Source organism: Morus notabilis, unplaced genomic scaffold (assembly GCF_000414095.1).
Source record: "Morus notabilis unplaced genomic scaffold, ASM41409v2 Scaffold612, whole genome shotgun sequence".
NCBI classification, from domain to species: domain Eukaryota; kingdom Viridiplantae; phylum Streptophyta; class Magnoliopsida; order Rosales; family Moraceae; genus Morus; species Morus notabilis.
The window spans coordinates 44,682-62,468 of record NW_010361301.1 but is presented as its reverse complement, the minus strand read 5'-3'; the positions used below and the strand labels follow the sequence as shown (position 1 = coordinate 62,468).

General features: G+C 37.2%; 2 protein-coding genes across 2 annotated transcripts; both read left to right on the top strand.

Annotated features, from left to right (window-relative positions):
* The first annotated feature begins 14,920 nt into the window (after positions 1-14,920).
* Positions 14,921-15,661, top strand: LOC112091828. The gene has a single exon (XM_024166379.1). The coding sequence runs from the start codon at positions 14,921-14,923 to the stop codon at positions 15,659-15,661; it is 741 nt and encodes a 246-aa protein (XP_024022147.1).
* A 27-nt stretch (positions 15,662-15,688) lies between these two features.
* Positions 15,689-16,570, top strand: LOC112091827. Its single transcript, XM_024166378.1, has one exon. It carries the CDS (start codon positions 15,689-15,691, stop codon positions 16,568-16,570), a length of 882 nt encoding a protein of 293 aa, XP_024022146.1.
* The last annotated feature ends 1,217 nt before the right edge of the window (positions 16,571-17,787 follow it).

Below are 17,787 nucleotides of genomic sequence, written 5' to 3'. Positions count from 1 at the left end.
TGAGGATTTGATAGTTAATCACTTTCTTATTGCCTATTTTATGTTGGTTTTGTTTGGCAAGCTTCAAGTTGAATAGTTTTATCGTCAGTTTGAATTAAGGTTTAGAAACATCTCTTTATTTCATTGAAACATCTGATGTCTTGTATTTTTAATTGATAAATTTCAATTTGTTATTCCTTATTTTTTATTGAGGCTTAGAAACATTTAAGTGGATTTTCTGAGTTGACCATCCATTTGAGTTGCTATTGCCGCATACACTTTCTCAGAGTTGCCACTGTTCACGGGATTTTTTTAAAAAAAAAAAAGAAAAAAAGAATGAAAAGAAAATATAAATACATGTGACTTCCATAAAGAAGATTGGATAAAGACAAAAACTAAAAAAAAAAAAAAATTGATGCACATAGATTCAACAAATACATATGCACATCGTCTTCGTTCATTGTAACTCGTGTCCAGAAAGAGTAGAATTGAAAGGTCATGTTTTGTTTGAATTTAAAAAGTCATGTTTGGTTTAGGGACTAATTAGCAAAATAAGAGTTAAATAAACAATTAATTACAAAAATTTGTCTCAATTATATTCCTTATACACTTTGTCCACCAATCTTTAAAATGTAACATCCACTCATTTGAATAATGAAATGTTAACAAAAAACTCTATCTATTAGATTTTTAATTGAAATTGACATTTAATTTACTATTTTGAGGGTATTTTAAAAATTTCATGGTTTAAAATTTAATTTGTATTTTAACTAACTTAAATATTAAAAAAAACATCATAATTTTTTTTGACTCTACCAAAAAAGATTAAATTTTTTTTAACTTATATTCAATCAATAATGAATGTTTATAACTAAAAGTTTAAATTTAAATTAGTTTTAATTTCAAAGTCAATTTTAAACCATATAGTTACTAAAACACTCCAAAATAATAAATTAAATGTAAATTTTTGTTAAAAAAAACCTAACGAATGGGACTTTTTCGTGAACATTTCATTGTTCAGGGGAAAATGTTACGTTTTAAAGATTGAGAGACAAAGTGTTACAATGGCTATAGTTCAGGAGGATTTTTTGTAATTAATCCTTAAATAAAAGCGATGAGTTGACATATAAGGTGGAATAACACATCACATGTCATGTAGGTTGGTACTCAAAAATTGAGTTTTGAGTTAATGTCCCTAGCATTATTCAATCTAACAAACATAAAAGAACTTATCTTCTCTTATGTTATCACGTGGCGGTATGCGATAATAGCACCTTTGGCATTCTTTTTTGTGTTTTCCTTTTCTTAAGGGTTTGTTTGTTTGCCGTGTTTAAACTCATGGTTTTGATTCTACTACAGTGTTTTTTTTTTCACAAAAAATTTAAATTTCAAATATCAAAATCAACCAAACGGGCCTTAAGACTTTCTCTAGTAGGACCTCTTTATCTTTGGGCCAGTGTCAATTTCTAACTGCTGGATATACTCCTTTTTTTATTTCTTTTTTGCTTCTTATTTTTTTAAATCTTTATTTGGCTTTTTGTTATGTTTCTTTTTTTTTTTAAAAACTTTTTCTGATAAGACCTCTTTATCGTTAGGACCATTTTTTAACCGTTAAATATGGTTAAAATAAAGAGGACATTTTCTATCTAATATAATATAATCTAACAAACATAAAATGACAAAGTTCTTATCTATATGACAGCCCCTCCTTTTATCTCTCTTTTTCTTTTTTTTAAAAAACTTTTTTATCTTTATTTTTATTAAATTGTTTTTTATTTTTTGAATTTTTTTTTACATTTTATTTTGTGTGTGTTTTTTATCATTGGTTAAAATAATTTTCTTCAACTGTGTTCTTACTTAATTGTTTTTATTGTAATTTCTATCATTTTAAAAGTAATCTTTACACGTATTCTTCTTTTTAAAAAAATCTAAAAAAATTCTTAAATGATTTTGTAAATGAATTTTTCATTATTTAATAAATAATAAAATTTTTAGGTGTTTCTAACACGACAATATATGCAGAGCATATTAAAAAATAATAATCATATAAAATTTAAGAGAAATTGACGGTTATAATTTGGGACCATGTGGTGAATGGTTATAGGAGAATTCATCCTATTCCCGCTTAACAGATTGAATAGATGATGTTGTTGTATTTTGTTTTTATTCTTCTTTTCATGGGGCTTTTTGTGATGTAGTCCCTTACTTTTTTAGACGACATATCTGTATGTAAATCTATTCATTTTCTATACTTTTTAATCTGATGTGATTTTGATTAGATTCAATAATAAAACAATTAAGGAGACATTTGGTTCATGAATTATAATAATGAGATTAAAATCATTTTCGATTTACGTGTATTTTTTTGAGAGAAAACACTGTAGCGAACCATGAACCATAATTCAAATCATGGTATGAATCCCCTTACCAAACGTCTCCTAAGACTACTAGTAGGGCAGATTACCAAATAAACTCAGCTTTAAAAGAAATAAAACACTTAAACAAGAAAATTAGAAACGGCAGCTAGATAGCTTAGTTAGAGTAAGAAACGACATCTAATTTCGGTTAGTTGACATAATTATGTAGCTTTGTAGTATGCTTCTACTCTACTAAGTACGAAGAGATGTTGTTCCAAGATATTTACTCATCCTGCAATATATCACAATACACTAAGGGTGCGTTTGGAACCCATTCTAAAATGATTTTGGTTTTTTTTATAAAAATAGAAATGAAAACGTTTTCAATCTCAAGCAGAAATCATTTCTGAAAATGCGTTTGGTAGTTTTATTCTGAGATTGTTTTCAATATAAGAAAAAATAGAAATACCGTTCGGTACTTCATTTATACTGATCTCAACTATTCATAAATTATAACAACAATGTAAAGATCTAACATAAACAGAATTCAATCAATTCCTAAAAAAAAAAGATTTGGATGGTTGCTTAAATCTCTCCTTGTTTCCCACTTTGTTCTATCACTGTCAAATTACTGCAAAAAGCTCTGATGACGATCTTCATACTCATATTTGGCAATTCTCAGTGCAAGAACAATACCCAGGACAAGAAGACTCGCAAACCCAAAATTGACCACGATCATGAATTTGTTTTAGGCTATGGTGATCAAAATACCACCACCAGAAGGATTTTTCTTAACAAAATAATAAAAAAATAAAACTAAAAACTAGAACCTAGATCTGCACCACTATTTTCCTCTGTCAGATCCGTGCTACCCATACTAGATCCGCACCCAACGAAGTCCATAGATAGCCGCCGCATTGGGCCCAGAAATCGCGACCGTCACTATTGTCGTCGGTTGCAACCGTCCTATCGAGCCCATAACTTTGGCTATAAAATTCACTCCTCAATTTTCCAGAACAAAGCGAAAGAAATCAAAATCAAATTAGCTGAACATGAAATTCATTGTAGAGTTTCTGGTTGTTCTTGAACAAGATCAACAAGATCTTAGGGAGAGAGATCAGGGGGTCCAGATCGAGTATAGGAAAGGGAAAACGGAGAAGCGGGCGAGAAGAGAACAGAGAAGAGAAAGAGAAGAGAACGACGAAAGAAGTGAAGGTAAGAAAAAATTTCAGAGACCGGAGACGGAGAGAAAATGGAAACGGAGAAAATGAAAATGACTTTAATTCGATTTCATAAATGCATCAATTTTTGGGAAAAATAATAAAACATTTTTATTTTTAATTTTGGTACAGTGCTGCCCCAAACACGTTATTCCTTCCATTTTCATTTCTTTCTCCTCAGAAAACATGAAAAATGTTTTCAAAAACGGAAACAAACACGCCCTAAAACTTCTCTTGACTTTCATTTTCATTTTCTTGCATTTTCTTGCAGATCATTTTCTTTCCTGCATAGCCTTGCAAACCAAGATGCAATTGATCTCCCAGAGCGAGATCGGAGATCACTAATCGAACACCTAAAAATAAAGGGGAAAGACATTTGAGTTTCTTCAATAAGGATAAAAAAGGAAAAGAAGCAAATAGTAACATTTAGAATCCCAACTTCTTAATACCAATGGACGTAGAAGGTAAATTGTAATTTTGTGCCGCATCAATTAATATTAAGTGATTATATCTACTAGTAAAAATATGACAATTACCCGTTATAAAGATTGAAATAGAAATGAGAATCTCTCAGATAAATTCACTTTTGACTCAAATTCTCAATTCAAATCAACAAAACGAACATGAAGATTCTTTTGCGCAACAGAAGCTCTTCAAATCTTTTGTCAGCATCGGACTTGGCTAAAGAGAGGCAGCTCTGAAGCTGTTCCACTTCCAAGAGGACTTTGTCACGCTCAAGCTCGAGGCTTCTGTTCCTCTGCTGAAGTTTAAAAGTTGATTAGTGGAGATTGTGACCGTGGGTACTGTTTAATCAGTCAATTTCTTTAGCAATTCATCTAAAAGTGTAGGCCAGAAAGAACTAAATTCTTGGCGAACTGCAAAGTGAACCCAATAAAAAATGCCGAGGTAAAATAAGAAAGCCAATTGATACCGAAACAAATATTGCTGCAACAAATCAGCTGGGATATATTTCCAGCACTTCAGCACTTCCAAATGTTAGTTTACTGCACATAATTGGGTCATGAAAAAAAAAATTTGAAACCCACATAGAAATAAAGGCTTTGGGTTTACTATAAATGCGTTTATTCATAACCAGGTTGACACGATTAATATGATTAATAAACGGGTCAAGTTAGTTTGGTTGTTTAATATGAAGTGACGCGATTATGTTCGTTTACAACCCATGCATGATATAATATATAAGTTTATAAGATTTATCAAATAGACACAATATGAATTTTAAATTTAGTGATTAATTTAAAAAAAAAGATAAATTGGTCAATACATTTGTTAAACGTGTCATAATCATGTCAAAACATGTCTTAATCATGTCAAAATGTACCAATTATGTTTAGCATACTAATTTAAATAAGTTATGTAGGTTGTCGTGGCATACTAATTTAAATAAGTTATGAAGGTTGTCGTGTCAACCTGTGTAATATTTGTCGTGTTCACATGTTTTGACACGTTTAATAAGTGTTTAGGTTGATGTTTTCTTGTACTATTATTAAATGAGTTGACAAGAATGCAACTTGTGCATATGAATTGTTTGCTAGATTTAAAATGATCTAAACAAGATCATAATAACTAATCTAGCCCAAAATCTGAAAATGCCACAAAATTCTTATTTGGGATTTAGACATACCTCATATTCCGGTGGGCAGCAGAAAAGCGTCGTCAACAGTCGCTGGAATCCGCCAATGGCCGGCCGAAACCCATAGAGAACCTGCAAAAGGAAGAAGAAGTTGGCAAGAGGAGCCATTGAGCTCCTCTCTGTCTCTCCCTCTCTGTCCCTTTCACGTTGGTAGCACACACCCCAAAATACCCCACAAGCTCAAGCCCCCTTCTCTAAAGAAAGGACAGTGCCTATATAAACCAAATAGGCCTAAGGGCTTTTAGCAATATTCATTCAGCGAGAGTATTTGGTCTAATGGGCTGACAAAATGTAATGAAATAGAGGGAGTTTAAATGCCTCAAGCGAGTTAATAAAATAAGTGTCCATCCCATTATGGACCGATATTTAACATACACACACGTGTTAATTCACATTAACACTGTTGTCCATAAGATGCTTTAATTAATTACAGAGTGAATTATTATGATTATGGAAGTCCACATAAAAATATTCCAACAGTCTTCCACTTGGACAACATAATCATACAACAAACATTCACTCATCACAGCTTAAGCATCAACTAAGAATCTCACATAATAAACACAAGCCCAAAACAATCATGCATAATAACGTATTGACAGGATACAATCATTATACATAATCAGGCGCTAGAGATTCATCCAAGCATGACAACAACTTTAATATATGGATAAAAAAAATGATAGAGACTAACAACCAGATGTCTCTTTTCAACTTGTCACTTTGTCAACTAAAAAAGTGTGTCAACACAACATCACACATAAAGTGATAGATCCATGAATATATATGTATTATTTGAGGCATAAGCAATCCTTATCAATAACAACATGTCACACATAAATGGCAGTAAACTCTCACTAACTTAATACAACGACATGCTCCTTACAGTCCCGAGTGGGATGCGTGTTCTTAAAACACCTAATATGTAAGTCTTTAGTGGAACTGCCAACATGTTGTTTATAGGCGTGTTTTCAATAATGATGAGGCATTTTACAATTTCTCTTTAGAAAATAGAACACACCATCATTATGCTTGAGCGAACAATGCTCCTCGTGTTCTAAGAGAAATATACTATTATGGAACTTTTACAACACAGTTTCAGCAAGTCCAGAAATGAAGTGAACTACTACCAGTGCTAAAACAAGGTTTCACAATCACATCACACAAATAGCCTCACGATACGCCACATACTCCACATCACATTCAAGGACGCTACAAGTGTCTATTTGACACTTTTCAACAAAGTAGCTCTTCCTTTTGTCATTTATGCAGCCTGCATAATCGGCATCATGAGATCCAACCACAATAAAAGTGTTGGTTCACCGACACACAACTTTCTGGTATTTCATTCCCAGTTAATTTAGTAATAATAACAACAATCACTTAAGTACCGAATCTACACGTGAACAACAAATACAATAATGAGACGTGTGCATACTTGAGCATACATCAGGCTGCTAAACACATAAGCATAAGAGACAAACAATGCTTACTAGGAGAACAAGAATGCATACTGAACCTGTTCAAAACAAGAATAATATAGGTTCTCTGAGACGATCAGAAAATGCACTTATCCTTGTCACGGAGAATCTACATGCCTAGAACACAAGAGGCTTTTTCAAGATTATCAAACCAAAGTGACTAGGTGACATGCTATTCGTCTTAACCAGCAGGTCAGAATCATTAGGCGTGAGCAAGTTGTCACCGACATAAAAACATAAACATGCAACTGCTCCCACTGACCTTACGCATATGCATTTATCAACAACGTTCTCCATAAAGCTAATTTTAGTGACTGTCTCATCCTAAAATTGAGACGCTACTACCTCGGTGTTATCCATACAATCCCACTCATCATTCAGTTTCTCAACACATTAGTGGAGCTAGAAAACACATCCACTCTCAAGGCTATGTCCATTTCATCATTAACAGATCCATAGAGAGATTCATACCATATATAATGACTTGTCCCATTTAACGTCAAGATAGCAGAGATGCAATGATTGCTCAAGGCTAAAGAAAATAACATAGGCAACCAACAATAGGCATGTAAAACTAGATCATGCAATTTGTCCTTTACTTAGCCTTCCCAATGATCCAAGCCAATATGATCATTGCGTCCTAGAATCCGTTGACCAAGAATAGAACTCTTTCGCAGGTAAGGACAATTCATCAAATATCACAACTAAATGCATCAATCTACCACCGATAGGGTAGTAAAGATCATGCGGTTCATGACATCCAACAAACTTCCTTCACCGGTCTAAGCATCCTACCAAACAATTAATTATCGATAGGATACTTTAATTGCCTGTATGGATCTTAGCAATATGGTAAATACATACCTTTATCCTTAACACTCCAATATATTATTTGACCATAATATGAGTTTAGAGATTATGCAAGTCTATATATAATCATTCACAATATTCTCCCACTTAGACTGCATAATCAATGACGACAATACTCATATAATACAAAATGTCAACTAATAATATGTAAATAAAAACATGGATAAAGATAACAAGCTTAAGCTCTAACAAGACTCAAGCGTCCTACCAAGCAATAAAACTATCGATAGGATAATTCCATTACCCGTATGGACTTTCAGAACATAATCAACAAATTAATTTTATCCATATAATCCCACAATTTATTATTTGATAATAGTATGTGAGTTAGTGATTATGCTAATCCACAAAAAAATATTTTTAATTTTCTTCCACTTGGATAGCATAATCAAAAAACATGATACTCACATAAAATAAGATATCAAATAATAATGATAGCAATAATAAATAAATTATGGATAAACTTATAGCTTAAGCTTTATAATATCACATGAGCTTCTAATTAAAATTTTAATTCTCACTTTAACACAAAAGAGACTATGTATGCCTATACAAATAATTAGGCATTAAAACGTTGAACACAAAATGGGCATTTCAAAATTTGAACAAACATTTATATTATATGTTTAAATTTTATTTACCAAAATATCAAATTATGAGGGAGAACAAATCAAATATGACCATATAATATGGAGTAACAAACATGCCCTAAAATTTTAGGTCTCAAAATAGTGATAATTAAAACTACTCAAAAAATATATGAAAATTATTAAAATAAACAAATATTTAAATAAAAATATTTTCTAGTAGCTCATGTGCATCCTTGCATCCATGTAAGGAGTGTGTATCCCAATACCTTTTTTTTTAAAAAGAAATGTTAAATTTTATGGGAGAGCTCCGTAACATACGCAGACAATTTGACATGTTTAGACTCACGACATGCGAGTACATAAACATTCATTATTGTCGAATTCTCATAATTACATATGCCATATAATAATAACAACATAATATAAATTTTATGGCTTCAATCATCAAACAAATTATATGCGAAATGCCCAGAAAAAATTTGTTTGAAACTTGTGAGAATTAGCCACCCATAAAAATATACAATCAATAATATAAAAATATTAAAAATATAATTTTATGGTGGCCCAAACCCAAAATAAATCATTAATTGGGGAGAAAATGAAAAATGGAGCACAACGGTGAAAACGACGGTCAAAACGGACTTCAGATGTGTTCGTACGGACCGGTCAAACTTTGGTCAAAACCTTTTTTTTTATTTTAAAAACGACATGTAGTTTTGGGGGCATAACTAAAAATGACAAGTCGTTTAGAAAAATGACTGCAAACTCTAAAACTCAAAACGACACGTCATTTTTGGTACAAAATTAAACAGCATGTCGTTTATGTCGTCTTCAACCTCTAGCTGGGTCAAAAGGACCCGGTTCGTGCCCGTAATCCGACCCGGTAGAATCTTGGCCTCTGTAACTCCGTTTTTGACGATTCAAAAGGAGTTTTTCTCCAAATTTCACCCTATTTTGATCCATAAAAAATGACGTAAAATCCTCAAAATCATGGCAAAAATTAAAACCCAAAATCGACCATTTTCAAACTTTGAAACATAATGAATCTGGCCAAATCGACCCACGAAACTCAAGGAAATCATCACCCATAAGCTATACTCGAAGTGGGTAACCTCAAAACAACGTTTCCTTGAGCTAAAATATGGATTTAAATTTTGGTTTTTTCTTCCACCAAAAATGGAAAAATCAGAAAAAAAAAAACATAGCTCTAAACCCAAATAAGTTGGCTCTGATACCAATTGCTAGATTTAAAATGATCTAAAGATAATCTAAATAAGATCATAATAACTAATCTAGCCTAAAATCTGAAAATGCCACAAAATTCTTATTTGGGATTTAGGCATACCTCATATTCCAGTGAGCAGCGGAAAAATGTCGTCAACAGTCGCCGGAATCCGCCAATGGCCAGCCGGAATTCATGGAGAACCTGCAAAAGGAAGAAGAAGTTGGCAAGATGAGCCATTGAGCTCCTCCCTATCTGTCCCTCTCTGTCCCTTTCACGTTGGCAGCACACACCCCAAAATACCCCACAAGCTCAATCCTCCATTCTCTAAAGAAATGGTGGTGCCTATATAAACCAAATAGGCCTAAGGACTTTTAACCAGTATTCATTCAGAGAGGGGGTATTTTGTCTAATAAGCTGACCAAATATTATGAGATAGAGAGAATTTAAAGGCCTCAAACGAGTTAATAAAATAAGTGTCCATCCTATTATGGACTGATATTTAACATGCATGCATGTGTTAATTCACATTAACACAGTTGTCCATAAGATGCTTTAATTAATTACAGAGTGAATTATTATAATTATGGAAGTCCACATAAAAATATTCCAACATTGTTACCCCATAGATTTACAAGAGGCCGGACGTTCACTGATTGGAATCCATGGATTAGGGGTCAAGCTACAATTTTTTTTTAAAACCTTCAGATTAGAAAAATCTCAATCTGTGTCCGATCTAAAAATCCAAAATTTAACCTTTTTGGATCCGATCTAATCCAATCCAAAACCTATCGGATTTTGCAGATTGGATTCCCGAACTCTACGGATTACAACCTTTAAAATTAATAAATTATTAAACATCCATACACAATAAAACAAACAAGAAATCTTCATCATTTATCAATAACATTTTAAAGTTCAAAATTTTCAACATCCAACCCAAATAAAGATAGCATAACATAGAATCCTTCAACAAATTCTAAAATGTTACAACCCAAATTAATTGCTATAAAATATGAATAATCAAATAATATTACATTTACATATAAAAACAAATTTTTTTTCAAAAAAAAAAATGTATTATATATATAATATATTTCGGACTCGTGAATTTTGCAGATTGAAAAAACCATTCTAAAACCTTTAGATGGACAAAATCTCAATCTATATTTAATTCAAATCTTTTTTTAATTCAATTCAAAATCTCGTATTAAATTAGATTTGACCGATCAATCCGATTGACGGATTTTGTGAACACCCCAGCATACCCAAAAGATTTTATTCAGCAAACAAACTTTCCAATAATAAGAAAGGCAAAAGAATTAAAACGTCGAAGAATGGAATATCCAACACACGACAACCTTTATTTCAAGATATTTCTTAATCTTCAGTTTTTCATTGAAGAAAATTGGCATATATATTATCCCAATTATTTGATAATTTAATTGCCAATGGAGGAGGAGGAGAAATTTGTTTCTTCTATCTATGAGTGTATCTCCAAATCCAATTGGTCTGTTTAGTTTAATTGCAATATCACACCATTTATTCCTGAAGCAATACGTAATTGCTATTGGAGAGAGGATTAAAAAAAAAAAAAAGGAGAAGAATTGTAAAGTGATAGCGAATTGTATAATCTCATAACTCATTTGAAAATAAATTATAATATTTGAGGCATTTCTAAAAATGATTTGCATACTTTATAGTGCACTTATTTTCCCACGCTATTACAAAACGAGAATGGGTAAATACCTGCCATAAAAGTAAAAATTGATATTTTCAAACCATGTCATACACAAATTTGTGTCTTGAACTATCAATTTAATAATACCATGGCATTAACTAAATAACTATTAAATTTTAATTGCAACTGATTATAAAGTTTATGATGCATTTTGTCAAAGGATCTATTATGTAAAAAATGATAATTTGAGATACAACAATGCAATTTGCTCTATTGGTAAAGTAATAAGTTCAGGTGGTGACACACATCAGCTTAAGTTTCATGTATTCAGAATTATGATTCAGAATCATTATCGTTTTATGTGTGTTTTTTTGAGAGAAAAATACTTTAAAAAACCATGAATTATAATTTAAAATTAGAGATGAATATAAGAAACAAACATCCCATTAGAAGTTCAAATTCAAAGTCAATAGGGTCCGTTCACTTCGCTGATTCGAGTTTATAATTCGAGTTGAGATGTGATTTTATGTGAGAGCTTTTTACTGTAGCAAAAAAGTTAGATGTGATTGTTTGTGAGAACTTTTTACTGTAGCAAAACTCGAATTGGTGAAGTGAACGGGGCCATAATATTCTCACCTGACATGTCTTTCAACCTCTGACATGGGTACATCTTCAAGTTGCCTCTCCAAACTAGCTAACTCCTCTTTGATTTTGGTGATCTGAACCTTTAGAGAAGCTCTCTTCGACTGAATGATGTTTTTCCTAAGCATAGCCGCAACTACTCTCTTAAAGATTGGAGCAAGAAAAGTTATTTTGAAACCCACCGAAGTGAGATCCCAGTAAGCATCCCTCAATGCGAGAGGTCCTCCTCGGAAATCTCCTCAACATAGAAGCGCTTAAGGAACAAGAGGACCAACCCAAGTCGTGCGGGAAAGCAGGAAAGACTTAAATGTCGGAGAAAGAAAACACGCTGGTAAGATGTTCTCGAAGCGAGCAAAGAAGCTCTCTACAGCAGGGACCATCTCTGAAGAAACCTTTATGCCGCTGAATATGGACTTCTCTCCACTGACCTCCGAAACATCCTCTACTTGGTACGGTGCAGGCTCTTTCGACTGAAATTTGCCAATAAAAGCTCAGAGCTGCTCTTGGAATGTGGTTTCAAGATCAGCGTTTGCCCTACTGTCGCTGGAATCCTGCTCAGCGGTAGCATCGTCTTTGCCACTGGAAATCACCCTGTGGGGATGATAATTGACTTTGAATTTAAACGACGTTGTTCGAAGACTCAGCGAGAACGACAACGTGTCATGAAAGAAAAAGAGAGTTAATGTTATGCGGAAGATTTTACTCTTAAGAAGGTTAAACCGCACAAAAGAATTATGCATCGTTCGCTTCGCGGATTTGAGTTTTTAATTTGAGTTGAGATGTGACATTTTTGAGAGTTTTTAACTGTAGTAAAAAAAGTTAGATGTGACATTTTCTAAGAACTTTTAACTGTAAAAATTTAAAACTAAAAACTCAAATCGGTAAAATGAACGGGGCTTAAAAGAACTCCATACCAGAAAAAGAAGCTGACGTGGATAAGAATCCCAAAGAATAAGTTCCCAAAGGAGGAATGAAAATCGATAAATACCTATACCCCAATGGTAAAGGGATCCTTTTCGCCATTTTTGAGAATTTCTTACTAGAATTTAGAGAGAGAAAGTTCTAGTGAGAGAGAGATCAATTCTTGAGAAATCAGAGAGAATATTTTTTGAGAATCCAGAGACTCTTGTGGTTTTTAGAGTTAAAGGTAGAATTTGACTCCAACAACTTGGCGCCGTTTGTGGGAATCCTTCGATCAAAAAGCCTGATCGTGAAGCTCTAAAGGCAGGAAGAGGTCGTGGAAAGAGTTTGACCGAAGGATAGGGAAATGAATCGGCATCACAGCCTGGAATGTCAGCTACTAGAATGCCGGAGAACTGGATGCAAGCCGTCCAGACTTTAGTAGATAATCATGAACAAACAAAGAAAATGTTCAAGATGATAGTTGAGCACCAGAAATTGATGGAATAGCAACTGGAGGATGCTAAGAAAGAGAATGAAAGATTAAAAGATCAAGTTCAGGAGATCAGTAGACAACCTGGACAAGTGGAAGATCAAGAAGCAGATTTGAGGAAGAAAGGATTCGTGCTGAAAATTGCGTAAGGAGGAAGAGAAATCTCGCAAAAGGTTTCTGGAGGAAATCTTGGAATCAACGTCGCAAAAGGTTCCGACTTTGCAAATATTTCCAACAAAAAGTCCAAATGTGAAGCCAGCCGCACCAGATGAAGAAGATTTGATGAAAAGCTACAATATCATATAGAAAGACAACTGCAAGAAATAAAAAACTGGACTCCGGTCGAGAGTTCATGCAGGGTAACGGGTAACGGGCGTCGAGAACCCCGCCTGCGTCGAGAATCGGTCGCCGGCGTCGAGGGGACGATCGTACTTAAGGTGCCCTGTCTACGTCGAGAGTTCATGCAAGGTAACGGGCGTCGAGAACCCCGCCTGAGTTGTGGGGGTCACGACGTCGAGGTAGCAGCCCGGTCTAATCCAAAGATAGTCATGTCAACTCAAGAGAAGATGCACTGTACCAACTACTACTGTCGGAGTCAGAAAATCAGGTAGCCGGTAATGGTGGTTAGCCTAACCTGGAAGCCGTAATCATGAAAATACAACTGTCAAATCCCAAAATTAAGGGATAGAGGATGATCTCCTCGGGAAATATAGAGGGGGTCTTTCATATGTAGAAAGCCTATAAATAGAGCCATGGGAATTCATTAAGTTTTTTTACGCACTATTCTACTACTCCAGAGATATTGTAATCAACAAAGTATTAGTGCATCCACAAGTGGACTAGGCCAAGAAATCTTACCGAACCACTATAAATTCTCGTCTTCTCTATATTATTTTGCAACATTAACCCTTAATTAAGCGGTGAGAGGTTGCTGTGAGTGTTCATGGAGAGTTAATCCTTAGTTGACAGAAATCCACTGTCAACAATTGGCGCTAGAAGGAGGGTTTAAAACCCAAAGATCAATCCAGCAGTAAGCAGTGAATATGGCTCCTCCGAGAAAAACCTGCATTATGACGGTAACTCAGAAAAGCCAGGAAGGCCAGAATCCTGCTGTCGGAGGAAGGAATCCGACGAATCTGCCCAACGGCGACGAATCTGCCCAACGGCGACGAATCTGCCCAACGGCGGTCAAGAACCAACGGGGGCACGGCCGACCCGCAGGGTGCAACCACCGGCTGCTGGGAACCCCCCAGACCGCCTTGACTAGATCTAAAGGCAGGTCGAAACACTTGCTGTGGCCGTAGAGAGGATGGCCACAGCCCTCGCCGGATGGGAGCAAAGGCCAGATTCGATGCCGCCGTTAGAGGATGCACCGATGAACCCGGTGAACGCCGCCATCGAGAACCAAGTGATTGGTGACCGATGTGATGATGCTGAGGGAGTCGGTGACAGTGGGGCCAACAACCCCCGCCCAGCCAAGTCAAATAGATCTGTGGGGAGCAAGCAACGAGCTGCCAGAAGGAGAGCCCATGAGAAAGCCGCGGCCCAAACAGCAAATGACCGAGAGTTACCTCCTCGACCGTAGGAGAACGCGAACTGGAGGAACGTGGTTCCGGTAGAATCTTCATCCGTACGCGGAGGAGACCTGAGGGAGCAGCTGAACGCTCGACGCGACCGACACGTGCAACGGACCAGGGAGGAAGAGCTCGCGGCTGAGAATAAAACCCTGGCCGAGAAGATGGCCAGGCTAGAAAAGTAAACAAGGAGTCGGCTAAACAACTTTGAGCAAGTTGTGGGAAAGGTGGCTGAGGCTGTAAATGTCGACGCCAAGATGTATACATCTCACGACCACCCATTCACAGAGAACATCATCGAGGTACCATTGCTCGATAAGTATAAGCCGCCACCAATTCTACTATATGATGGAAGGAGTGATCCAGACGACCACTTGGAAGTCTACATGGGGCATATGGTCCTACATGGATACCCCGAGGAGGTCATGTGCCGGGCGTTTAGAAATCATCTTTCTGACTCCGCCAGGAGATGGTTTAGGTCCTTAAAACCAAACTCCATAACCAGCTGGGATGACTTGAAGAACGCCTTCCTAACTCAGTTCATAGGTGTCAAAAAGTACATCCCACTGAAGCAAAACCTTTCGAGGGTGTATCAGGGACCAAAGGAGTCCCTAAAAGATTGGATAGCCCGATTCGGAGAACATGTGGCTGCCACTGAGGGGATATCCGACGAGGTAGCTCTGATGGGGGCCATATCGAGCATGAAGAAGGACATTCCGTATAGTACAGACCTCGACTGGAGGCCACCCCAGACCTACGAAGAATTCCTAGTAAGGGCCCAGGGATTCATTAACGCAGAGGCGGCCAAAAATGCCTTAAAGAGCAAGGTGGTGGCCCTCACCAAAGAAGAAGCAAGACAGCCAAGCCACCAAAACAACAATAAGAAGCGCCGAGGTAATCCTCAGGTGCAAATGGAGCAAAGGTATAACTCGACCCCAAACAACAAGGGTGGCAACGTCTTGGCGAGGCAAGAGGATACCAAGCGAGCCAAACCGTAAAAGTATGACACCTACACCCCTTTAACCATGAGGATCGAGGACGTCTATCACGAGATCAGTCACCTCCAGGTACTGCGTCGCCCACTGCCGCTGAAGTTCGACCCAGCGTGGAGAAACCAAAATAAGTATTGCAGGTTTCACGGTGAGAGAGGACATATGACCACCGAATGTTTTGACCTAAGGGATGAGGTCAAGAGGTTGATCCGGGAAGGGAGGCTCGGTGTGTACCGAGCCAACCAACGGGGCAACAACAATCGGAGGAACAACGACCGACGGGAGGACCAAAGGCAAGACCATCCCCCCGAACATGTTGACGTGACAAGGACGATCTTCGGAGGGCCGTATCTTGGCAGTACCTCTCGCTGTACACAGACAGAGTACGCAAGGGAGGCAAAGGAAAAGTTCAACCAGAGGATCATGAGTGTGTCTGGCAGAGAGGCGAAGGCCGCAAGATATGAAGAGGCCGAGATAACGTTCTCGGAGGCGGACGCAAATGGGGTGCATTTCCCCCTAAGTGACGCCCTAGTAGTGGAGGCCATGATAGGTAACCACACGGTCTGCCGCATCCTAGTGGATAATAGCAGCTCGGTAGATATTATGTATGCCGATTACCTCGACAAGATGGGGATCCCTCGAGCGAGACTGCAGAACAACACGCAACCCCTGTATGGCTTCACCGAGGATTGCGTCATTCCTGAGGGAATGATAGAACTACCCATGACAATTGGTGACCAGCCACACACCTTGACCATTATGTCACGGTTCTTGGTGGTGAGGGGAGGTGACCAATACAACGCTGTCATAGGGTGCCCGACACTGAGGGCATTGAAAGCAGTCATATCAATCTATTATCAAATGATGAAATTTTTGAAACCCAGCAAAATCAGAAGAGTCAGGAGAAACCAGTAAGAGTCGAGGCTCACATACTCAGAGACAGTCCATCACTACGCCGAGCCAGGGCAGGCGAGAAGAGAGATGAGGATGGTAGTGACCAAAGTAGAGGAGGTCGACCTCGATCCAAGACTCTCAGATGAAGAGACGAGAATAGGGCCGGTCGAGGAGTTGATTGAGGTCCCAATTGACGAAAAGGAGCCGACAAGAAAACTGAGGGTAAGCTTGGAACTTGAAGAACATAGTCGGGAAGGGCTGATAGCATTCCTCAGGAGCAACCCTAACGTGTTTGCCTAGACCCACGAGGACATGGAGGGGATAAGCCCAGACATAATGAGTCACATGCTTAACATAGATGAGAAGTATCCCCCCAAGAGGCAAAAGCGTCGACCAATGAATGCCGAAAGGTATGAAGCTCTACGGGAGGAGGTCGACAAGTTAATAAGAAACGACTTCATTCGGGAGGTTCTGTACCCCGAGTGGGTTTCAAACCCTGTACTAGTATTAAAGCCCAGCGGACAGTGGCGGACCTGTGTCGACTTCAACGACCTAAACAAAGCCTGTTCAAATGACAACTTTCTGTTCCTGAGGATAGATCAGCTGGTCGACGCCATAGCAGGGCATGAACTCCTGAGTTTTATGGACGCCTATTCTGGCTACAACCAGATTCTGATGTTTCACCGCGATGAAGAGCACACATCTTTCATCACTGACAGGGGCCTGTATTGCTACAAGGTCATGCCCTTTGGCCTAAAAAATGCATGAGCAACATATCAACGCCCGGTCAACAGGATGTTCACAGACCATATAGGTAAAACGATAGAGGTATATGTGGATGATATGCTGATAAAGAGCAAGAAATCCGAGGATCATGTAGAAGACCTTAAGGGAATGTTCGACGTCCTGTGGAAGTGTAGGATGAAGCTGAATCCTCTTAAGTGCGCGTTCGGGGTTAAATCGGGAAAATTCTTAGGTTTTATGGTGAGCAGTCGAGGAATCAAGGCTAATCCAGAAAAGGTGTAGACGCTCCTCAACATGAAATCACCATGGAAACCGAAAGAAGTCCATAAGCTAACGGGTTGTATTGCCGCACTCAACAGGTTCATTTCAAAATCTACAGATAAGTGCATACCATTCTTTGACACCTTGAGAGGAAGCAAGGCGTTTCAATAGACAGAGGAGTGCGAACACGCGTTCTAACAATTGAAGGGGCACCTTGGGAAGCCACCTCTACT